Here is a 26,314-nt window from a genome sequence, read left to right on the forward strand (position 1 = left end):
TATTATTAGCACGGTTCTGCGGAACAAGTCTCACCAACATTTCGCTGCTTGTACAAATAAAAGCCTTCTTTATTCACTTCAGCTACTTCACCTATAAAACTAAAATACAGTAGATGGGTAAAATACACAGCCAGATTAAATACAGTGCGTAGCCACTCAGCCCAGATTTATATACTTGTACAACGGTTCATAAAAGAGGCATTTACTGGCCCGACCTGCACCCACCGTCCAACACGATCGGCAGTTCCGGCTCCCCGAGGAGCAGGTCGTCTTCTCCCAGTGTGGAGCTCTGCTCCGAGTTCACAAAGTTAGGGATGTTGAAGTGAGCAAGGGACTCCGTGTCTGTCCTGTTCCCTGACATGGTGGTGGTGGTGGTGGTCACCTGCAGCAGGGCCATGCCCTCCCCTGGCTCCTCTGTGTAGCTGTTGATGGGCCTGTTGGAGGATCCAGCACCGGGACCCGGCCCTCTCTTAGGCCCTGCCCTGGCACCACCTCCGGCCGTGGCCCATGGGACTCTTGAATCCCCCTGTTGTTGTTGTTGTTGTTGTTGTTGTTGTTGTTGTTGTTGCTCTTCTCCTCTGATGTAGCACTGGAAAAGGGAACTGTCCAAAAGCGGGTAGGAGGGGCCGGCTGGGTGGTTGTTGTTGTTGGCTGGACGGCTGAGGTCCTCGATGCTGTCGGTCAGACGTGCTCGCTTCTCACAGGCCTCGGTAGCTCTGCATGGAGAGAGAGGACAATGCTTTGTGGCTAAATTGCAATGACTTAAAGGGATATTTCACTTTAAAAAAAACACCCGTCCTTGGTTCTGGTGACTCACCCTGCTCTCCTAATACGCGAGGGGGCCGTGTTTTTTCGATTACTTTTTTTTTTTTTTTTTTTTTTTTTAATTAAAAAAATTAAATACAATAAAAAAGTTTGAAGTTATAATGGGTTTGTATATGAAGGGGGCGTGTCTGATAAAATGAATATCAAATATCTAAATACTGAATCAAGCAACTTAAAAACTGTCTGGGGGGCCCACAAAAGCCTGAGTAGACGATAAAATGACCCAAAGTTTTTTTGAAAGTGAAATATCCCTTTAACCCATTAAGACCTGAGGTATAGTCTGGTATGGTCAGTATAGTTCTCACACTTTCAAGATTTTTAAAAATGTAAAAAAATAGCAGATGTGCAAGCTCGCAGCGTGGAGCGAAGTGACGCGCTGCGAGCTTGTAGATCTGCTATTTTTGAATAGCCAACGCACAAATCTAAAATTACACAGTTCCCAGTTTTAATGGGTTAATGACTTAGAAAAGAAACAGAGTGAGAAAGTTATTCTTCATATACATGCAACTGTGCATCGTGTCATGTGAGTGTTTGCGTTCGATGATCACAACAGCCTTTCTTCCTGCTTGATTTCTAGGGTCTGACTGGTCTCTCAAGCCTCTCTACAGATCTGATCTCTATTGTCAACTTCAGGTTCAACATCAAGCTGAATAAGAGCTGGACCTAACTATAGCCATCAATTATTTGAGTTGTATCAGGTTTTATCTAGTTTAGTTGTCGAGTACATTGTGAGTTGTGTTTACCATTTATTTTTATTTTTATGAATGTCTCAAAGGACCACAATCCAAATAAGTTCTCAAGCTTTTTTGTGTTTTATCCTTTTGAGAAATTTAGGGTGCGTTCGGAAAAACAGCACTGAGCGCACTGGTCAATACAAACTAATAGGCGAGTGCGCAATTTCCGAACGCACCTATGTACAAAACTATGTTTATGCGTATGCATTTTTGTCAATAAAAAAGCAGGTTGATGTATCATCTGTTGGTTGTTTCCACATTTTAAAATATCTTTAAAACATTTTACAGAAGTTACATTTCTGCTAACTAAGCAGTAAGCTAAATAGGCTTTGACTAATTTGATTTACAGTAGGAATTATTATTATTTACATAACTGCAAAGGTGAAACAGATGTGGGGGGAGGGATCCACATACATTTCTGCTGATTTTCAGCAATTCCGATAAATCATTTGAAAATTCTGTCTCGAGAGACTAGGAGCTGACTGGCAGCTGGATGTCTGTGAGTGCTGCTTCTGAGTCTTTGTGATATGTGCTGCTTCTGAGTCCTTGTGATATTTCCTTGAACGGTATAATGGCAGAACAGAATGGAACCCGACAAGGTGGTTTATTGTCATCAGAAAATCCCAGATGACAGCTTTTGGGGAAAAGCCAGGAGAATTTGTTGTGAGAATTTGCTGATTACAGACAGAGAGAGAAGTGGTTGTGCCAGATGCTGTGTTCCCACTGGCAGCTGCAAAGATACAGTCTACAATTTATTTTAAATGGAAGCCAGCGACATGAAGATAAAAAAGATACATCCAACGTTTGCTACAAAGCTACAGGTAAGCTGTAGCTGGCTTCAACTTCAGCTACAAAGCTACATGTTGTGTAGCTTTGTATCTTTTGTATCTGCCAATGTGAACACAGCAAGAGTGTATGATAATATGATGTATTACTTTATATACATTTTATATCTAGCATTATGCATGCCATGCATATATAGAATACTTGAGTGACTGAGGGTGGTTGAGAATGGATAGAGGGTTGACCTTATTGACCCTGTGTGGACCTAGAGAAGGAACACGTGACCATAAATAAGTTGCCAAGAGATTGAAGAATAACTTTGTACAGACATGGGTTTGGGTAGCCATTTAAGAGAGTCTTTGTCATTATCCATTCTCCTCACATTCTCCTATGCTACGGCATAATAGAGTGGCTCATCTTCCTCCGTCTTGTCATTCTCCGTTGAGCATGGTGCTGTGATCACTCAGAGCTCGTAATAAATACATCATCACAGAAGCCATAATTTAGTACCAGCCAAACCATAATGGAGACAGAAAGAGAGAGCCTAGAGATGCCTGTCAGAGTTTGAAGGCACTTTCAGACTTCAGACAGTCTGTCTGAGTGAAATACTGCGTGTACTTTAGATACATAATAAGAGTGCTGTTATAATAAGATATAATAAGATAATAAGAGTGTGTGTGTGTGTGTGTGTGTGTGTGTGTGTGTGTGTGTGTGTGTGTGTGTGTGTGTGTGTGTGTGTGTGTGTGTGTGTGTGTGTGTGTGTGTGTGTGTGTGTGTGTGTGTGTGTGTGTGTGTGCGTGTGTGTGTGTGTGTGTTGTACGAACTCTTGTTTTATTGTTGTATTGTTTTATTGGATCTTGTTTAGTCGATACACTTATTTGTTTTAGCTCTTGCTCATTTGATTTTGCTATTTTGTCTCATCAAGTAGGTAGCTGATATATTGCACTTTTACCTTAGCGCTAGGTATACTCTTGGTTGCTTGTTTTTGCAGAAAATGCACTTAAGACTTCTGGTGATTAGCAGTTCCGTTCCCTACCTATGTTGAATGCACTTATTGTAAGTCGCTTTGGATAAAAGCGTCTGCTAAATGACTGTAATGTAATGTAATGTGTGTGCGTGTGGGTGTGTGCGTGCGCGTGCGTGTGCGAGAGCCTTGAGTGCTATTTATATTACGGCACTGCTTTCTGGTGGCTCTATCCATGGTACTGAACTCTGCTGAATTTCCTGAATTTGAAGAGATATTGAATTAAAGAATCATTTACCACGCCCTGTATTCTTTGTCTTACGGCAAATAGCTAAAGTTGCTTCACACTTTTTTGTGCCTATAATAACATGATGACCAATTTGTTGTAACAGTAAGGTTGAAAGTGATAAAGCACAGAGGGCACAGAGGGCACACTTTTACTTGTATGTATGTACATCTCAACTGATGCACACAAATGACCCATAAAAGCAGTTTGACCTACATGATTATTCTTATTATTGTTCTCATGCAAAATCTTAAAGGTACAGTATGTGATTTTATTTTTTTTACAAGTGTTAAAAAGCTCTACGTTCCCATAGTAATCATTGCTATAGAGTGTTTGTTCAGTAACTGGGGTCTTGCCATCTCTCCAGCCCTTTACTAAACATGTCTGGACTCAGGATATCAATTTCATTCAATCAGGAGAAGTCATTCAGATAGGATGAACAAGTGAAATAGGAAGGGGCTTAACAAATAAACAAAACAAACAGGCAAAAGTGGAACTGGAACACAAGCTGATGATATCTTCGGGGTTAAATTTGTAATACACCCGAAAATATATTTTTCTGTTTGCTAAAGAGCTGGAGAAATGGGAATACCCCTGTTACTGAACACAATATAGAAATGACTACTATCGGACTAGCCCTCTGGCTTTGTTTTTTGTAACAATTTTTGTTTGTTTTAACCATAAAACTTAGACTCTAAGTCAGGGGTCTTCAGCAGGGGGTCCGTGACCCCTAGAGGGTCCTCAGAGATATTGCAGCGGGGGGGCGGCAAATCTTTTTTCTACATTAACCACTTGAACCCTAGCATCCCTATTCTGAGGAGAACTTTGGCCAAAAATAGCAGATCTACAAGCTCACAACGCCTCGCAGCACGAGGGGTGAGCTTGTAGATCTGCTATTTTCGGCAAAGAGGTTTGGTGTAGAGGGAAAATAAAACAGACTAAGTACAGGGTCAAAGGTAAAGTTTAAGTATTGACGGTTAATATACATTGACGGTAAAATACACATTAACATGAATCCAACATACACTGATGTCAGTGCTGTCAAACAACTAAGCTATCTATTTACACAATATGTTGTGGGGGTTCCTGCTTCATCTCTCTCTCAGCCTAGGGGTCCTTGGTCTGAAAAAAGTTGAAGACCCCTGCTCTATAAGTGATATTTTATGGTAAAAAAAAAGAGATTTTGTTTGAAAAATAAAGATGCTCTTTAAGTCTTAGAGCATTTTTCTAGTGAACAAAGAGTGAAGTTATGACGTGTTAACAGGGCGGCCAGGTGCAGACTTACTCAGGGTGTGGTGCACCTGTCTTGGTCAGGAGAGTGAGGACAAAGAACATAAAGATGACAAAGACAGCCAGGCCAACCCAGAAACCAATCACGATGGAGTCTACACAGAAGGGGAGAGATTACACAGCAACTGCTCAGTGGTGGCAGAAGTACTCAGATGTTTTTATCATGGTCAGTATCATGTCAGTATCATGGTCAGTATCATGGTCAATATCGTGGTCAGTATCATGGTCAGTATCATGGTCAATATCGTGGTCAGTATCATGTCAGTATCATGGTCAGTATCATGGTAGTATCATGGTAGTATCATGGTCAGTATCGTGGTCAATATCATGGTCAGTATCATGACAGTATCATGGTCAGTATCATGTCAGTATCATGTCAGTATCATGGTCAGTATCCTGGTAGTATCATGGTCAGTATCATGTCAGTATCACGGTCAGTATCATGGTCAGTATCATGGTCAGTATCATGTCAGTATCATGTCAGTATCATGTCAGTATCATGGTCAGTATCATGGTCAGTATCATGGTAGTATCATGTCAGTATCATGGTAGTATCATGTCAGTATCATGTCAGTATCATGTCAGTATCATGGTCAGTATCATGTCAGTATCATGTCAGTATCATGTCAGTATCATGGTCAGTATCATGGTAGTATCATGTCAGTATCATGGTAGTATCATGTCAGTATCATGGTAGTATCATGTCAGTATCATGGTCAGTATCATGGTCAGTATCATGGTAGTATCATGTCAGTATCATGGTCAGTATCATGTAAGTATCATATCAGTATCATGTCAGTATCATGTCAGTATCATGGTCAGTATCATGTCAGTATCATGGTCAGTATCATGTCAGTATCATGTCAATATCATGTCAGTATCATGTCAATATCATGTCAGTATCATGTCAGTATCATGGTCAGTATCATGGTCAGTATCATGTCAGTATCATGTCAGTATCATGGTCAATATCATGTTTAGGGTTAATGCTCTTGGGAAAAAAAGAAAGAAAGAAAAAACATTGCTTCCATCGCTCCCCTTACTTTTCTGTATGGCCCCATGGGTGGCTGTACCGCCCCCATTGAGAAACACTAATCTAATGCATCAATAATGATAAGACAGCTTAGACAGCAGAGTGACAGCATTATTTGGTGTCAGCCCTGGTACCATTTCCAAACTTAGGACCAAGTTCTGTGAGACTGGTGAAGTCAACAAGGAAGACAACAACCCAAGACCCCTTGCTTCACTGAGGAACCATAGATTTTCAGGCAAGATTTGCACAACGGTACCAAAGACTGACGTCAAAGTTGCAGGGCCCATGCTCAGGTGCCAGTAACACACCTGTCTGTGACTGGCACACACCTGCCTGAAAATGGTACCAGGGCTGACATCAAATAATGGATGATCTGCGTAATGGAACACCAGCTTCACTTGCCCTATTGCACAGGCCTTATCCTGAAGGGACAAACGTGGCATCTTTCCATGGGGCAGTGTTGCTGCTTGGAGCATACACAAACTCAACAAAGTTGCAGAGCCCATGTTCAGGTGCCAGTCACTCACCTGTGAGGCAGTCACACACCTGTGACTACTGGCACACACCTCTCAGCAGGTGTGTGCTGGCAGGTTGCTCAAAACAAGAGCGATTACCAACAGAAGCATATTGGGTGATTTTGGCAAATCTTTTGGAGGCGCTACCCACATGTTTAGCTGTGTTGCTCATTCCAGGAATGCCCGATCCTTACAAGCTGTACCTCGTTGTAAAGGTGACTAATCAACAATAAAAATGATATAAAACACAATACCAATTGGTATTATTAAAGGGGAGATATAATTGACCAAACTTATGTTTCCGAACTTTTTTGAGCAGTAGGCTACTGTAGGCACATACAGGGTAAATGTGTTGGCTAATAATATACTTTCCAAGTGCTCCAAAATCACCCAACTTGTATTGACTGTGATAGATTGACACACTGTGGTGCTGTTCATTGAACATAGGCTACAGATGCTGCTGGGCACAGTCTAATGGAACAAGATGAACATTTAACATTCCCAACAGCGTTGTACGTGATCCTACTATAATGAGACCTATAAACACCCACCCACCCACACACACACACACACACACACACACACACACACACACACACACACACACACACACACACACACACACACACACACACACACACACACACACACACACACACACACACACACACACACACACACACACACACACACACACACACACACACACACACACACACACACACACACACACACACACACACACACACACACACACACACACACTTTATTAACTATATATAATACCTGGCCGTGCTTTTTATATTAATACAAAAATAAAATCAACAGACTTTCAAATCTCCACTTTTTCTTATAGCGTTGAATCAAGACATATTTGATGGAGTCTGACGTTTTCTTTCGTATTTAATCAAAAGTCAGCCTATATAATAAAACACATCTGCATGACAGTCTTGATCCCAGGCTAACTGATCTGTGTCGGACATGCAGCTTGCCGAACGGTGTGGTGTCGCTTCCCGACAACTGACAACCAACCCCTATAACAACATTGGTTCTCAAAGTGGGGTCCGGGAAGTCGGGGACCCCCAGGCGCCCTTGGGGGGTTTCCAGGGGGTCCCCAGCAAAATGTGTTAATATAGCAGCACAATCATTTTAACCACTTTAAACTTTTACACTTTGGCTATTCAAAAATAGCAGATCTACAAGCTCATAGGGCAGCACCGAGTTTGTAGATCTGCTATTTTTGAAAAATCGTGAAAAATGGGTGCGAATCTTTGAATATATATAGGCTATATATTTTTAAGCGAACATTTGTATCTCAAATCTTTGCTTCAGGGGGGTCCCTGGATTGGAACAACATATTTATACATGGGGGTCCGCGGCCAAATACATATCATTTTGGGGCTCCTTGACATGAAAAAGTTTGAGAACCACTGCCCTATATAGGCTACACTATAGGCTACAGTTTGTTTTTTGTCGGCAAGCGATACCATCGTTATATGGCGTTAATATACATTCGTCTTTCGGCTGCTACTTACATCGGTTCGCCTTCAGTCCTTCAAACGATATGGGCTCCTCATAGTCATAGTATTCATATCTCCATTCATACTCTGCGGTGCTTTCATTCTGCTGTTTGAAGTCAGACATCTCACTGATCTCAGTAGAAAGATGAACACACACTGTGTAGATACTTGATCATCTCAGAGGAAAGACAGATGAACAAACCATAAATATACTTATTGATCAAAGTTCCCAACAACATCTTTTGCAGCTGAAGTTTGTGGACAAGATGATGCGTAAATCCTTCTCCCTTTGTGGGGGGTCTGTCTGTCATCTCTGCTGGTCTGCCCTCATGTGCCCCAGTGCAAGCAATGCTGCTCCCCGCAGTCAGTCACTCTCTCTCTTTCCCTCTCCCTCTATACCTCTCTCTCTCTCTCTCTCTCTCTCTCTCTCTCTCCCTCTCCCTCTCTACCCCTCTCTCTCTCCCTCTATACCCCTCTCTCTCTCTCTCTCTCTCTCTTTCTTTCTACCTCTCTCTCTCTCTTTCTTTCTACCTCTCTCTCTTTCTTTCTACCTCTCTCTCTCTCTTTCTTTCTACCTCTCTCTTTCTTTCTACCTTTCTTTCTACCTTTCTTTCTACCTTTCTTTCTACTCTCTCTCTCTCTCTCTCTCTCTCTCTCTCTCTCTCTCTCTCTCTCTCTCTAAGTCCCCGGAGGACTATACCCATATAGGACCCATAGGCCTACTACTGTTATAACACAATCACACAAATTGTTCAATTATAACAAACACTAGAACTAGAGAGAGAGAGAGAGAGAGAGAGAGAGAGAGAGAGAGAGAGAGAGAGAGAGAGAGAGAGAGAGAGAGAGAGAGATACATATGCATTACGACGTCAATCCCAGCTGAACTTGGACTGTTTACTCAAGCAGTTGTATAACCAGCTGTTAGAGCTCTGTTGCTCTATCATGAATGGACATGGGACCAATTAAGCTGAACACACCTAGGCTAGACCCCTCTAATTGGGCTCCATAGGAAAACCATGACTGCATAACGATAAGTCATCCTCAGGGACATTGGTCCAATATCCAATATCATGTCAGTATCATGTCTTCATTCATTAGCCCCATTTAGAACCTCTCCCTCCGCTATGTAGCTCCGAGATGAGGTCCTACGTGGCCCTGTGCCATTATAGCCAAAAAGTTCCGCACATTTTCCACTTTACATGTTTCTTACCCCTTTCTGCACATCGCATCCAAAAAGTAAAGGTTTTCTGAACTGCTCTCAAATGTTTTAACTTTTAGCGTACAATAAAATCTATCCAACGAGTTGAAAAAAGCGTTTAAATAGCACAAAGTTAATGATGGTACTTTTTAGGGTGACAGTCAAATGGGCCTTCAGCAACGAGATGATGAGATTCTGTAGTCAGATCTACCCGTGACTCACCTCTCATTTCAGCTCAAACTCAGAGCTATAATGTCTCCCCCACTATAATGTTCAACAGATCTTTACACTAGACACATTCAGGCCATCATAATGGAGTCTCTTTCTTTCTTGCCTGCAGCTGCCTCTCTGCTGCATGCATTTGATGAAAGAGCATTATACATTTCATTGCTCTGTATGTCTTCTTCTTCCAGTGCAATTTGCAGTGGGAGGTTGTATAAATATTAAAGAGAGCTCTTTTGTGGTAACCTGTAATTGCTTGTATTTATGTATGTATGTATGTCATGCATCAGCACAGAGCTTTGGCTGTCCCCTGATTGTCGTGACAAGGTACTGTGTGTGCTAGCACACGTCTGTTTCCTCGGAGACAAGATGTATAGGGCTTTGATTTCCTGATGACAGTACCTCTCTAGGGCATATGAGCAGAAGAATAGCATATTAATCAAGGGGCTAGCATTCGGCATGTAAATTGAGGCTTTATAGAAGTGTGACAGTTTCACCCCGTTTCACCCCTGCTGGCTGCAGATGAAATTAGGCTCTATTCAAGCGGACCGTTTTTTGGCCAAACTTTACTTTATTACCTTAATAAACATTGCCATAAATACTAAATGCTTCCAGTCGCTAGTTTAAAGTCTTCTTTCAATCACCATGATATGCGTTTTGGTAAATTATGGTCCCATTCATTTTAAAATTAATGATAAAGTAGGGTATGTTTCTAGGTTTTCTACTGGTTCTACCTAGTGAAGACCCGCCCTCACTGTGGTTTCAGCCAATAGCATTAATTTGCATTTCGGACCGGATATCAACCAAGCCCCCAGAGTTGCTGAGAAACATTGAAGCTGCCACCCCAGTGGCCAAAGCTGGAACTGCAGGCGGGGAGAAATACATGCACGCGCAAAACATGCTGAGAGATATTTATATTTATACATATAAATATGTAAACATATTATACATACATACATATGCATTTACATATAAATATGCATCTCGAGTGTATTTAATAAATATCTCGCGTTCAATCCTTGACACACAGGCTGCCGTAGAACGCAAAAAGGACACTAGTGCGCATGCTCATAACTCTATGGGGATACAAAATCGAACCAATAATTCTACTTCCGGCAGGTTTCCGGGTGCTTCAAAACGCCACTGAGCACATTCATTGAAATGATAGCTGGGGGCGGGGCAATCCGCCCTCTAGTTATATTATACCTCTATGATATCAACGGACATAGAAAGATGGCGTATTTGAAATCGCTGCAAAATAGGCTTCATTTACTGTCAGTAGAAACCAATGGCGTGACGCTGTACGGTCTATGGTATTATTAATACAAACATCTTCAAAGAGAAACACCTCAAAGTATGATAGGTGTTTGACTGCAAGATAAATGACAAAAAGGCCATTTTGGTTTGACATCAGGATTTCCACAGACTTTGTAACCTGCCTATATTAGAAAGAATCAGAATCATCTTTATTGAAGAAGACACAGTAACCCATATAAAACCAGAAAAGCATCCGTGTAACCACTTTAACCATAAACAAAAAAAGCAGATGTACAAGCTCATTGCCCGTCACTTCATGCCACGCTATGAGCTTGTAGATCTATTTTTTTTTAATCTAGATTTTTTTTTGCAAATCTTTGTATATATATTTTTAAAGTGATTTTTGTTTTACTCAAATATTTGCTTCTGGGGGTCCCTGGAACAAAAATATGTAATACATATCATTTTGGGGGGTCCTTGACATGAAGAAGTTTGAGAACCACTGATCAGCATCATAGGTTTTTCAGAAAACTGTTAGGATTAAGGAGAACATTTGTAGAATCGGCCTCAGGTCTTAAGGCAAAAGTAGCAGATCTACAAGCTCGAAGCTTGTAATGTGAGACGCTGTAGCATGATCGAGTAGTAGGGCATTAGTTTACGTAAGAACGCAGACAGCAACGATATGGTATATTGTTCAACCTCATGTCATTGGATGAATCACAAGTTTAGATCAAAGACCAAAATCAGTTAGACACACTATACCATTTTAGACGGGTCAATATATGAAAAAAATATCACTTAACCCCAGAGAAAAGAATACAAAAGGGGTTTCAAGGGATTTTGGTAGTACTGGGCATGCTAAATAAGTAACATACAAACATTCTAGGAAAATATACCTTCATTTGAGATATATAGCCATTTCTAGCTCCCGGCAGCAATCTCGGACGCCATCTTGAAAATTACGCCTTTCCAGAAGGCATATTTTACTACATTTTTAGTATGTTGTTTGGCATGCCCAATACTACCAGAATCCATTGAAAAACCTTTTGTATAAATTTAAGTTTAAGTTAAACCATATATTGACACCATATATATGGACATAATGTAATGTAATTCATTATTTGTCACTGTATATTTGCACATACATGAAATTTGTCCAATCCTATAATCATTGGGAGCAGTGAGCAGCCACTGTGCGACGCTCGGGAAGCAATTAGGGGTTAAGAGTCTTGCTCAGGGACACATTGCTGGAATCGTACTTGGGACAACTCTGGCTGCCCAGGCGGGCTCACCAACCACTCCATGACCGCCCTAATAATCAATGAAATCATTGGTTGGCTATAATTCTGAACTGCTGAGTCATTTACATGAAACCCAGTAGAAGCAGGAGGGTACTGAAGAGATGCTTCATGTGTTAGGTTTAACTCAGAGAGAACTCACAGGGCTGGTACATCAGTTATACATTTTATTGTTTGATCAGATCATGATTTTTTTCAGTGTGTCTCGGGCTCCAAGTTTATCATCACATACATCTAGGGATGGGACGATATGAAAAAAGTCTCGATTATTGTGGCAAAAATATGCTTAAAACTTAAAAATGCCACTTTTGTTAACCAATTGAACCCCTAGCTTTCCTATTCTGGGGGGAACGTTTTGCAAAAGAATTTGCTGATCTACAAGCTCACAACGCATTGCAACGCAACGCGTTGTGAGCTTGTAAATCGGCTATTTTTGGCAAATCGATTTGTATGGGGCAATTAAAAGTGGGGGTGTTTCATAGAGCAGTTTGTTAGCCAGCTAACATCACAGCAAATGTCACATTAGTTTCATATCAACATCATCTTAAAAACCCAAGAGCATTGAGAAGAACAGTAACGGAAGATTTGAACAGAAATAAATTGTGAACTTACATACAGTAGCAGTCCTGATAAATAACCCTCCCCCAGCTCTAGCATTGTTATAAACTTAATTACAGTATGAGGATAGAGATGTATTCTCTTCACCCCCTCAAAACCTCCACTATGTGGATCTCTCTGGGCAAAAAACACACACAGCCTGACTACAAAGTGCTTTACATTTGTAAATGCATGCAGTTATCAAGTTAAACCACGGTTACTGCAATGTTCTGTCCATCCATTACATGAATGCAGACAGCCTCTCATTGGGATAAAACTGAAATTATTTTAGCAAGAGTTGAAAGTTGGAATTCCCTCAACCAGAAGGCACTCTCTGAGAGTTAGAAATTTGCCATGGGGCTGGTGTATTCTTTCTTGAATTTTTTTTAAATAATAATCTGGTAGTAAATCATGCACTTCTTCACACATTACAGAAGCCTTCTTCAGACGTCTCAAATGATGCTCGAAATGACGGAGAACCCGATTAACAGATGAGTGCAAATTCTATACGCCTCTCTGAAAGCATCCTCGTTGTGTATTTGGGACATAAAAAATAAATAAAAAAATGTGTCCGTCTCTGAGGGAGACAAAAGCATCCACTCTCTGATTTTCTAATAATATAATGATATGAGCATCCACACTGATGAATGATAATGTTCTGTAAACAATGTCTTGATTCTTGATGAACATGAAACCCTGTATATTCAGATGGATTTTGATGGGATATCATTCACCAAATCCCTCTGAAAGGGATCCCAACGATATGGTTCACCACTGTCGTTGTGGTGTGGACTCCGCCATCCACTTGAGTTGGAACGATTATAAAACAAAACACAATATATTTGTATTCATCGTTGTAGCTCTTGGTTCTTGGTGTGGACAGCTCTCGACTCTAATGACTTCCTGAAGAAACGCACCTGAGGGGCCTTTTGTAGAACGCCTGACTAATCAGGCAGTAATGTCTGATTCACACATGGCTGTCACGCTGCAACGTGATGTAGAGCTTGTAGATCGGCTGTCAGCGCAAACTAAGTATATATCGCCCGTTAACTCATTAACCACCAGAGTAAAACAACGTCTATAGCCGACCTTGACAGCGACTTTGAAAAATCATAGAATATTATTCTTCACAACGATCCATCCACCCATCGCTTTAAAAGACGTTGCCGAGTCTCGTAGAATGGGGGGGGAGCGTGCCGTCGCGATAATCCGTTCCATAGTTATCGGCAGTTGAATGTAGGTTGTTTTTACCAAAAAGCAACAGAAAGCAGAGAAAAGGGTATTTTTCCAAATCCATTAGAATGGTAGTAGTGAATGTGGCTGGTTTTGTTGCGATAGCGTGATTTTCTGCTACACTGGGAGTCAGATGGTGACTCATAGGTTAGCAAAGAGCGTAAAAACTGAAAACACACGCCATGCGTCAAAAGACGTCATTGGCGGTGTGGGCTTTGGATTGACATACGTCAAAACACGTCATTAGCAGTCAATGAGTTAAGTGTGACATGGTGGATGGAATGACTGCATGCGTGCATTAAATACGGATAACAGAACAAATGTTGGGAGGTTTGTTAAAATATTGACAGGGGAAAAAAGAAAGACCACCACCATTCCTGATATCCGTGTGCTCAGAGGAGCTAGCTACAAAGGCTACCATAACCATGACCTGTATCACTCTAACCTGAGAAGACCTAGTATGTTATTGATTTCTGTGAGCATGAGTCAGCTGCTGTGGTATTCATGCAGTTGTTCTTTCAGCATCTGGAAAGGAAATTGAAAGGTACTTGGAGCCTTGGAGGTAATCAGTATGCCACAAAAACCCACGTTCAACATTTCACTCTGGGACAGCTCAACCTTAGATAAGCTGAAAAACATTATTGGCTTTTGGGAAGCCGGAAATGAGAGAGGCAGGCTCTCTCTAAACAACCACGTCATCGAGGAACGAGTTTGATGAGTCAAAGGCTAAGTGTGGCGTCAGAAGGCTTGTCTGAACCAAATTATCTTTATTGTCATTGTCTGTAAATACGAACCCTTGATCCCTGGAAAGGTCACTGTTGGCCCCTCCGATGTGTCCACGAAACCAGGCTCCCGGGCCTTATTGATTTCTCAGAGAGATTGCTTATCTCATGATATCATGGATGAGTATGGTCCTGCCTTCATCTTGCTTTGTGAGGCTTAGTAGCTCCCTAATGTATGGTGGATCCTTGCTCTGTATTAGACACAGTCTTTGTGGTTTGATGTTTTCGGTATTGGCCTGCAGTAGGATCTCCATTCTGCTTGACGTTTCACTCCCCTGTGCATAGAAAAGTTCCTTTCGCTTATCGTTCAGTGCAGAGGTTGGCTATCTATAATTGATTCTCTCTCTCTCTCTCTCTCGTTATGAGTCATGCCCAAGGTGACGGTCACTGATCAGCCCTGGAAAGCGTGGATTTCATCCACACTGAAACCCTGCTGCTTTACCAACCTGTGTAGAGGAGAAAAAACACAGTGGGTAAGAGATCAGGGGGTTAACGATAAATCAAAAATCTATTGTAGTTGATCTGTCAGAAAAAGAAAAGAAAAAAACTGGAATGGTCTAGGCCAGATTAGCATCACTTTACTGGGGCCTGAAAATGATTTGCATTTATATTGATTCATTTGTATTTTGAATCAAAACCTTGCAACTCAGTATACTGTGAGGTGAATTATTGAAGTCACAACTGGAGTTATCCTTCAACAAAGTGATATTAAGAATACATTGTGAAACGAGGTCTTACACATAAAGTATCTTAGTGGCATTGAGTTTGTGCTTGTTGATCTGTAATGCTTCACCTCATTACAGATTTCCGATGGGAACCACGCAAACCAAAACCTCACTTGAGGGCAGAGCTGTTAGTCCTACAACTTATTTTATCCATGTTTCTGGACAAGGACTTCCATCGATCTTACGGCAAATATGCTTATTCAGTTTGACCACTTCAAAAGGTCTAATCTTTCAATAATAACCGAAAATAGCCGATCTACAAGCTCTCAATGCGTCGCAGACGCATTGAGAGCTTGTAGATCGGCTATTTTCGCTGCGCAACATGCTTCCATAGAAAACATGCTGGCTTCTATTGACTCCAAAATGACTGACATCAAGTCGTGGCGACAGAGAACTTTAATACATGTAATAATACACACCCTTCCGTCAGCTCCGTAAAGGCAGTGGGACCGCACACACACACGTAGCACTTTGAGTCCTCCGGCCTGTGGAGGAACTCGAGCAGCATGTCCTGTTCCACCCGGCCCGTCTTGCCCGTCCACGGGTCACACGCCTCCGACAGCACGTACTCCACCTGGAACCTGGAGACACAAACAAACACACAATGCTTGTTTCTTCTTTCCAATCTAAAAAAGAGACTGAAAGTATACTTATTGCACTGTGAACACTGTCACTTTTCTTTCGCCTTGCACTGATTGTAATGGACACTTCATTTGTTTTGGGGGCGAGGATACAGTGAGGACACTGTAACCTTAGTTTTTCTGCATAGTTTAGGATAGTTGTATACTGTTGTTCTGTTGATTGTTTTTCTTGCCTTTGTATTGCATACTTTCCTTACTCTGTACCTGTAACTCTTAACTGCTGTGCTGCCTCTGGGCGACTGAAATTCCCCCATGTTCAGAAGGGGATCTCTGATAATGACATCAGAGAAAAGGACCCGCACACTGTCTGGAACAGTGTGCAGGTCCAAAAAAATGTTGCTCTTTGTTCGACGTCTCGGTCGTTAGACAACAACCACCAAACTTGCAGCCCATTGGCTGCTTCTCTCTGCTTTCCACCAGAACAAAAACAGTGTAACCGCGATCGTCCGTTCTGTAGTTATTGGCAGTTGAATATGGCTAGTTTTCACCAAAAAACGCAGTCTGGGAGAAAAAATCTGAGCTAGATGTGTTTTTCTAAATCTCATAACATTGGAGTGGACAGGGTTATTGTTTTTTTTTACGACGTCATTTCCGGTTCTATCGTTCTTTTTCAGTCAAGGCATCATTCATAGGTTGGTGAAGAGCGCCCTCTAGCGTAATCACTAGAAACAAGATTTTTTTTTAATTGACGTAGATGTCCGTCAATGGCAGGGAATGTGTTAACTGTTTGGTGGTTGTTGTGCCCTGTATTGTCTGTCCTGATGAAGGTCTAACGACCGAAACATTGAATAAAGAGCAATGTTTTTGCATGTTCCAGACGGTGTGCGGGTCCTTTTCTTTGATGTCATTATCAGAGATTTACTCAATGAACAGGAAATGACACGTGTGGTGAGTCACTGAAAAGAGCATATCGTCGCTGTCAGTCAGAAACCTTGTATCTCCAAATTTAAACGTATGTTTTTCTTTCATCATTTAATGCCCTACTTCTTCATACGAGAGTGTAAAGCTAAAGTGGTGGAAATAGCCGATCTACAAGCTCACAATGTGTCGCATTGTGAGCTGTGTAGATCTGCAATTTTTTACTATTTTTCTGAACATATTCTTTCCATTTCCTGAAAAGTATAGGAGGTTTCCACCAGTCGGGTGGAAACCTCATATATCCAAAACAGTTACTTTGCAGGATTCAAATAAAAAAAACAGCAAATGTAGTAGATCTACAAGCTCAAAACGCATCGCTTCGCGCCGCGTTTTGAGCTTGTAGATCTACTACTATTGATGCTTTTGTGTGGCGCTGTAGTATGATCAAGTAGGGGCGTTAATTTAAGAAAAAAAAAGACAAAAAGTTATAGAATATGGAGATAAGAGGTTTCTGCCTGACAGCAACATTATGCAAAAGGAAGCGCGCTTTTCATAAGAACACAAAGAACTGGCGAGGAAAGAAAGACAAACATCTATATTAACTATGTTCAATCCGGGAACGCATCTGTGTCATTTTAGATTTGAGCTATAACCATTATTTTATACTTTGGCTATTCAAAAATAGCAGATCTAAAAAAAACATTTGTGTTGAATACATTTTTTTTTTTTTGAAACAACATTTTTAACTCAAATCTTTGCTTCTGGGGGGGTCCCTGGAACAACATATTTTGATGGGGATCGGTGGCCAAAAACATAATTTTGGGGGGTCTTTGAAGAGAAAAGGTTTGAGCACCACTGATATAGCAACAATAGTTTTTCAGAAAAATGAAGACATTTGTTGAGACATTTTATGTTCGCTTTAAAAAAATACATATTCAAAGATTTGCACAAATTGTCACGATAAAAAAAAACAGAAGATCTATAAGCATGTGTTCTGTTGTGAGTCTGCAAGGAGGGTCAGACTGACCAGATGACGTCAAACAGTCTCTGAAGAGACAGGAAAGACCAGGCTGGAATCTCAATGTTCAAACAACATCACATCACACATACACACACAAACAACGTGTGCGTGTGTGTGTGTGTGTGTGTGTGTGTGTGTGTGTGTGTGTCTGTGTCTGTGTCTGTGTCTGTGTCTGTGTGTGTGTGTGTGTGTGTGTGTGTGTGTGTGTGTGTGTGTGCACGCACGCAGTGATGGAAGAAGAACTCACATTTTTTACTTAAGTAAAAGTATCAATACCATCATGTAGAAATACTCTGTTACAGGTAAAAGTCCAGTATTCAAAATGTACTTGAGTAAAAGTACAAAAGTATTGGCATCAAAATGTACTTAAAGTACCAAAAGTACATTTCATTATGCAGAACGTCCCATTTCACAATTTATATTTTTTTAATTAATGAAAATAGCAGATCTACAAGCTCACAACGCGTCGCATCGCGTGTAGTGGAGTAAAAGTACGATATTTGCCTCTGAGATGTAGTGGAGTAGAAGTAAAAGTATTGAAAATGTGAAATACTCCAGTAAAATAAAAAATACCTCAAAGGCGTACTTGAGTACATGTACTTGGTTACTTTCCGCCACTGCGTCAAACGCAGTGGGAAAGGCAAGGCCAGGCTGGAATGGCAATGTTCAAACAACATCACATACACACACAGACAGACAGACAGACAGACAGACAGACAGACAGACAGACAGACAGACTACTGTATGTGTGCGTGTACAGTTGAGTCAGAACGCTGCTGCTCGACTCCTTACTAATACCAAGAAAGTGGAGCCTATCACTCCAGTTCTTAAATCCTTACACTGGCTCCCTGTGTGTCAAAGAATTGATTTAAAACTACTACTGTTGATCTATAAAGCTTTAAATGGTTTAGGGCAGGGGTGGGCAACTTTGATGATGGAGAGGGCCACTATATTTCCACACTCACTCCAGAGGGCCACATTGCATATATTGTCAGACACCTCTTGTCAGACAGCTCTGTGTTTTAACTTTTTTCATAAATGAATGCTGTACTTCACCATTCTGCTGCCTTTGAATGAGTTGTTTTTTGAGTTATTTTTTCTTTTTTCTCTTTTCTTTTCTCTTCTGCTCTGTAACTGTATCTATAAAGACATTGGTATGCATCCTAATGCCATTTTATAATTGTTTCCTTTGCTCGATGTTCTGTGTAAAGCACATTGAATTGCCTTGTTGTTGAAATGTGCTATACAAATAAGCCTTGCCTTGCCTTCGATGGCACACATGCACGCATACAAAAAAGGAAGCACACAACACATTACCTCTCATCTTTAGCAGCCAGGTCATCCAGTTGAGAGCGCCACAGAATGTCTCTCTCATGTCGGTTGAAAAACAGCAGCTTGATTACTCTGAAAGACAAACACAAACACAACATGCCCTTCAGAGCAGTAATAGATAACAGCATGTACCAGTTCCCTTTATTGTCGAGGCTGGCAAACCGGCAAACCCCTGGGCCGGTAATGACACAGCACTGTAACAATCACACATGATGGACGAGCCATGGACGAGCTAATTCGTCCGATGGTACTTGGTCCACACAGTGCTACGGACGAATTAGACGAGTTGGGTGTTTTCAGTGGTTTTCCAGACGGCGCTGTTGGCTACCTTATGAATGATGCTTTCACTGCCAGATGACATCAGATCCGGAATTGACCCGGAAGTAAAAAAAAAGAAAATGTTTATTTCCTGTGAAAAAATTGCTATATCTCCGTTCCTCTTGCTTTACGTCCAAAACAAGGCACATTCAACTAGCCACAGCTTGGCAATGGATTATCGCGAGCGGAAATGTTTTTCCGATGCTCCCGAGACCCCCGTGCATGTAAGGAGGCGAACTCCGTGTGATCAGCGATCGCGGAAAATATTCCATGATTTTTCAAAAGTAGGTAAAAACACTCGTTTTCGCTGGCACTGGGGTGACTCTATTACACTTTTACTCTGGCAGTTAAAGAGTTAAAGAGGCTTTTCACTTCAAAAACACATTTTCGTTGCAAATCTTTTTTATTGTGAAGCACAGGATAGGATTATACATTTCTGTTCATATACATGGATTGCTACCGGCTTGTGCGTTGCGTTCTTTTTGTTGTTTCTTTCGTGCCGTCATCTCCACTTTCTCGAGATACTGGGCTTTTATATAACACCAGACGTTGAACTTGTTGTAGAAACTAAAATAAAAATGTCCTTGTATTGTCGATCATGACATTTTATATTGAAATTTGCGAGTCCTACTCACTCATGACCCCGGAAGCAGTCTCAAAAACACATTTTTAAGTCATTTTAACATCTACTCGGTTTTATTGTGTGCACCCAAGTTTTTAAGTTGCTTGATTCAATATTTAGATATTTGATATTCATTTTATCAGACACGCTCCCTTCCTATATAAACCCATTGTAACTTCAAATTACATTTTTACCACGTTAAGTCTCACTGAAAAACCCAGGTTTTGAAAAGGTGAAATATGGAGATATGATTGGTTTCAGCCTGACAGAAACAAAATGCATAAAGTCATCACCCACCAATGGTGGAAAGTAACCAAGTACATGTCTCGAGTTCTGTACTTAAGTAAAATGTGTAGGTACTTTTACTTTAAATTTTTCTATACTTCTACTTCTACCTCACTACATCTCAAGAGGCAAATATTGTACTTTTACTCCACTGCAATTATTTAAAAACTTTAGTTACTAGTTACTTTGTGGAACCACTTCAGCCCTAATCTGAGTTCCCAGAAGTTTTTCGCCTCGCATACAAACGGGAGCGGCGAAGGAACTTCTGGGCCAAAGCCCTGCTATCTGTGGGCCGGATGTGCGTTGCGCTCAGAATCTGAGCGGACACGCCTCTTACCGGTCTACTCGTCTAAAAAGTCCGACGAGAGGCAAACAGCAGTACACAACAATGGCGGCCGCAATTTCTCAAGGGGAAATTGCTTCCCGTCGCTCCTATTTACATGTAAGACCCACTGCATGTGGATCCCGCCCCCTTTTCTTCATTGGCTGTTGATTTGAATCAGAAATCAGTGGCCGCGCCCCTGCTGTCCAGGCTTTGAGCCGAAGCCTCCCAGACTACTTCAGCCCTATCTAAACATTGGCTAATGGAAAATAGCCGATCTTCAAGCTCACAACATGGCGCGACGCGTTTTGAGTTTGTTGTAGATCTGCTAAGTATATTTTGATACACTTTTGCACTTTTACTCAAATGATTTTTAATACCAAACTTTGAATTGTATTTTTTACATGGCGGTATTTACTTTTACTTAATCCATTCAATCCAGTATATTTTATACTTCTGTTATTCAAAAATAGCAGATCTACAAGCTCATAGCGTGGCACTCGGTGCTGCGCTATGAGCTTGTATATCTGCTATTTTTGAAAAATATTTAAAAAATCACACCCTGTGTGAAGTGGGCGGTGTCTTGCTAGCTAATCACAATACTGAATGGAGTCGATCAATCATGTACAAAGGATAAATACATTTATTGAAACACTCTTTATGATGGACAAAACCATAACTTGAAAAAAACCAAATTTTGGTTTTTTTCAAGTTATGGTTGCTTATATAGGGCTATGCACATGTGTCATGTGACACTGGCCAATCACAGTCCTGAATAGGCTGTGATTGGCCAATCACAGCGCAGGATAATTCTACTAATTTCCTGGGCCCAGATCACAGCGCAGGAAAATGTACATTTTTCCAAATCTCACTTATAGGGGCGGTTTCACCGCCCAAAAATGCAAATCTTTGAATATACCGTATATGTTTTTCAAGGGAACATCTTTAACTCAAGGCTTTGTTTCTGGGGGGTCCCTGGAACAATATATTTTCAGATGAAAAAGGTTTTGAGCACCACTGATGTAGAAACATCAAAATGTACTTAAAGCACCAAAAGTACAAACACGTTTTTTTTTCAGAAAACTGTTAGGATTTAGAAGACATTTGTAGAATCCCCAGAAGCAAAGATTTGAGTTACAAAATAATGCTTGCTTTAAAAACATATATATATATACTAGAGATGCGCGGATGGCCTCTGAGGTCACCCGAATCCGCATGTACAAATTAATTATCCGCCCGTTATCCAACCGCAATAATTATATTATCCAATTTAAATATCCGCACCAACCGTTTTTCCCGTATGTCAAAATATTATTATTTTCTGGTATTCCCCGTTAGTTTTAGTATTAGTTGTGCGATGCCTCTGTGCAATGCGATCACAAAATGCATTGATTTAGCCTATGTAATGTCGGTGCGTCTTTTTTTCTTTTTTTTAAACCGGTGCTGCGCTAAACATACACTGCTCTGCTGCGCTGAACATACAGACTCTGTGCGGCATCCAACATACAGGCATCCAACATACATGCGGCATCCAACATACAGGCATCCAACATACATGCGGCATCCAACATACAGAGCGCACTGCTCTGCTGCCAGCGCAGCATGCGCAGCACCGGTTTAAAAAAAAGAAAAAAGACGCACCGACATTACATAGGCTAAATCAATGCATTTTGTGATCGCATCACACAGGGGCTGCTCTACACACTCACATTACATTACATTACATTACAGTCATTTAGCAGACGCTTTTATCCAAAGCGACTTACAATAAGTGCATTCAACATAGGTAGGGAAGGAAACTACTAATCACCAGAAGTCTTAAGTGCATTCTCTTCTAAAACAAGCAACTAAGGTAAAAGTGCAATATATCAGCTACCTACTTTCTTAAACAGATGAGACATATAGCACAAAACAACATATCACCAAGACAATACATGAGGTCCCCACTATACACAGCAAACCATCCTATAGACGGGGCAGTTTGTTTAATGCTGTGATGGCTGAGGGGACAAAACTCCTGCTAAAACGAACCTTTTCCCACTTCAAGGTTCTGTATCTTCGCCCAGATCATGATGGCATGAGGTCGAAGTAACGATACAGGGGATGATCAGTGTCATTTGTTATTGAAAGTGCTAAACGTTTGATGGCCTTATTTTTCATATCAGAGAGTACAGACACAAGCACGCAGAGATTTAGCTATTTTATGGATAGATATATTAGATGTCATTAATTTATTTACCGCAATATTTCACCCGCGGTTTATCCGATATTAATTAATAATTATATTTGATTGACCCGAATCCACCCAAACTGCGGTTAACTGCGGCAACCGCGGCTAAAACTGCGATCCGCGCATCTCTAATATATACACAAACATCTAAAATTTAAATTCCATATTGATGCCTTGAGTAAGAAGCTGAAATTTACTCTAAGTTTTTTCTACAGACTGAAGGCTTGTTTTGCCTGCACTGCTCGCAAAAAATTGGTCACTGGTCTGTTTTTGTCCCAGCTGGATTATGGGGACAATATTTACAGGTTTGCTTGTGCCTCCACATTGACCAAGCTGGATCCCCTGTATCATGCTGCACTGAGATTCATAACGAATTCTCCTTTTAGAACTCACCATTGCACGTTGTATGCTGCAGTTGATTGGTCCTCTTTGACTACGCGCAGGTTGCAACATTGGTATAATTTCATTTATAAAGCTATTCTTGGTGAGCTCCCCTACTACATTACCTCCAAATTCAAATTGGTTAGAAATGGCTTAAATCTCAGATCAAATGCTTGGTTACGCTGTGAAGTACCTTCATTTTCATCTCAGGGAGGTAAAAAATGTCTTTCTTTCTTAGGCCCTTGGTTGTGGAATGATCTCCAGACTAAACTTAAATTGGCTGCTCTAATTCCCTTGAGAAGCTTCAAAAGAATCACCTTAGTTTTATTCACAAACAACTGCACCTGTCCGGAGGTTTATTAGCCTAGCGGAAGGTTTTTGGTTATGTGTTTTGGTTGTACACTGTGTGTATTACTATTTCCTGTTTGATTACTGGCTTTTTTCTATTGTGTAAAGTGTATCATTTGGAGTTATCTTATGTATTTGTGATGTATCTTGGATGACTATTTTGTTGTTTGTTTTTGTTTTTGTATGTTAAGCTTAGACTGTGTAATTTTAACGCTGTATCTTGGCCAGTTCCCACTTGAAAAAGAGACTCAACGTGTTTTTACTGGTTAAATAAAGGTTAAAAAAATAAATAAAAAAAAAAAAAAATATATATATATATATATATATATATATATATATATATATATATATATATATATATATATTGAAAGATTTGCACAAATTTTCACGATTTTTCAAAAATAGCAGATCTACAAGCTTACATAGCGTGGCACTCTGTGCCTATTTTTGAACAGCCAAATAAATGAATAAATTACACAGATGCTTTCCTGGTCTAAATGGGCTAAGTATAAGTTTTGAGTAATTCTTCCACCACTGAACAAAATGCAGGAAGTCATCACCCACCTTATTGTGCCCAGGTCCTGTAAGGTGAGTCGGATCAGTCGAGCCATGGGCGTCAACCCCGTGCCGGCGGCCAACAGGTAGAGGTGTGTGACCTCACGGAGGGGGCGGAGACTGAACGGACCCTCTGGACTGCTGACAGACACGTGGTCACCTAGGCAACCGTGAAAGAGCAGTTATGGGACGGCCGTCAAATGGGCAACATCACCACACAACATCACCACACAACATCACTCCAGATTAGCGCTGCAACTATCCATTATATCCATTATCTTCTTGTTATTCTATTGATTACTTTTCCGATCAATCGAATAATGACGAAGCGTGTCTGTGTGTGTCGGGTGGAAACCTCATTATGTTACAGCTGTTACTTTTCAGTATTCAAATTCAAAAGAGTCAAAAGTAGTAGATCTACAAGCTCAAAACTAAAAACATGGAAATAAGAGGTTTCTGCCCGACGGCAACGATATGTATATTTCTATTGAGATTAAGTCGGTTAATGGTTCTTACATGTTGGTAGCGATATATTATTTAGTTAATTGCCCAGTCCTACGTGAACCGCAATGTCTCAGGCACGCTGCCTTTGATACCGGACGGACACGCCCGTCCCTCTCTCTGCACTCAGCCTCCTGTGTACTGTGTACTGTGGATCATTTTCAGGCCCCAGCCTCCTCCCCTGCTGACCTACAGGAGTCTACTGATGCTTTTGTGGTAGCATATGAGAGTGCAGGCCTGGAGGTCAATGTTGAAAAGACAAAAATCCTGGCTCCCATCGTATCCTGCGCATCCTCTCCAGCCCTTTGGACATATCCATCCAGGTTTCCAGATTTCACTAACTCGGGTCTATGATCAAACAACACCAACGATCCTAGCGAGGACATAAATAACAGCACTGTCTGATAACAGATAACAGCACTGTCTCACAACGCGTCGCGATGCGACGCGTTGTGAGCTTGTAGATCAGCTATTTTCAAATAAAATCTTGCGGGGAAATTATAATAAGCAGATCTGGCAACCCTGGTCACAGAGCTCGACACAACAAAGACACCAACGTCTTATGTTTACCCCGTCCACTTCCAACACGTCCGTGACCAGACTGCCCCCAGACTCATCTACTAACATCATGGCCTCCACAGTCAGCAGCAGGCACACAGACGGAGAGTTCAGCTAGCTCAAAAGGAGAGCAAAAGAATCATGAATGGATGAGAAAACCATGTTTTCGAGGCTGCCATGATGATGATGATATTATATATATATATATATATATGGGTGAGCCGATATAAAAGGTCTGTTTATTACTGAACTAATTACACCATCCTTCATGCTTGGGGTCTGCGCCTTGTAATTGATTTACGTAAACTGAGAGCAGCGTGTGTCATTGGGCTGATGAACGAGGAAGAAGGGAGTGGGAGGCCATGAGTGATTATTAAAAACGGCAGAATACCGTCTGAGAGGAGATTAGGGCCGATGTAGGCAGGTTGGGAGACAAACAGAAATGCCAAGTGCAAGTGCACTGGCTGAGACATAGGACGGGGGATTCTCATTATACACACAGAGAGAGAGAGAGGCAGGTGCAAATTAACCCAATAAATGAAGGGACAGAGAGAGGATGAGAGAGTGGGGAATAAAGAATTGTATCTAATCAGCCCACGTAGCAACCGTTAGCTCACATTTTTAGATTTCGTATGGCCTCTGGTAACAACAACCCAGCTACTGCGTGTGCGTCTACCGTTTGAAACCCTCTAGTGTGCCTGCTTTCTGTGCTAAAGTCTTCTGCTTTTGAGCACCTTGGTGCTCAAAAGTGGAAGAAGAGGCTACTTCCAGGAAGAAGAGGGTACTTCCAGGAAGAAGAGGGTACTTGCAGGAAGAAGAGGGTACTTGCGGGTGCTTTACGCGCTGGGTGAGCAACTTCATTGAAATGAATAGGTGGGGGTTCTCTAGATAATTATATTATAACTCTATGGTAACAACATGAAAACACACTGAGGTTATTATGAGCCACATGAATGTCTGTAGAACATCAACTTAACCACTTAAAAAGGAGTAGTTCACCCCAAAGATTGCTTATTTTATTTATTACTTATTTTTATTTTTTACCACCATTTTATTCAACTGCCTGTCTGTCACCACCAC

The 26,314-nt window shown here is 41.1% G+C and overlaps 2 protein-coding genes across 2 annotated transcripts in view; both read right to left on the minus strand.

Moving 5' to 3' along the window:
- Nucleotides 1-202: 202 nt before the first annotated feature.
- mrap2a (melanocortin 2 receptor accessory protein 2a) lies at nt 203-8,074 on the minus strand (the record flags this gene model as incomplete). Its single annotated transcript, XM_080425947.1, has 4 exons — nt 203-434; nt 570-716; nt 4,878-4,977; nt 7,966-8,074. The coding sequence occupies 4 exons, from the start codon at nt 8,072-8,074 to the stop codon at nt 203-205; spliced, it is 588 nt and encodes a 195-aa protein (XP_080282073.1).
- Nucleotides 8,075-12,086: 4,012 nt separating this feature from the next.
- The window catches only part of cyb5r4 (cytochrome b5 reductase 4), a 39,166-nt gene continuing 24,938 nt past the window's right edge, over nt 12,087-26,314 (minus strand). Inside the window, exons 13-16 of the mRNA XM_080427055.1 lie at nt 24,185-24,335; nt 19,100-19,186; nt 15,682-15,843; nt 12,087-14,983 (exon numbers count right to left, since the gene is read on the minus strand). Coding sequence (XP_080283181.1) covers nt 14,929-14,983; nt 15,682-15,843; nt 19,100-19,186; nt 24,185-24,335 — 455 coding nt within the window. The 3' untranslated portion in view covers nt 12,087-14,928. The remainder of the gene's footprint in view (nt 14,984-15,681; nt 15,844-19,099; nt 19,187-24,184; nt 24,336-26,314) is intronic.

This window comes from Gymnoscopelus braueri (assembly GCF_963280865.1).
Source record: "Gymnoscopelus braueri genome assembly, chromosome: 4".
Lineage (NCBI taxonomy): Eukaryota > Metazoa > Chordata > Actinopteri > Myctophiformes > Myctophidae > Gymnoscopelus > Gymnoscopelus braueri.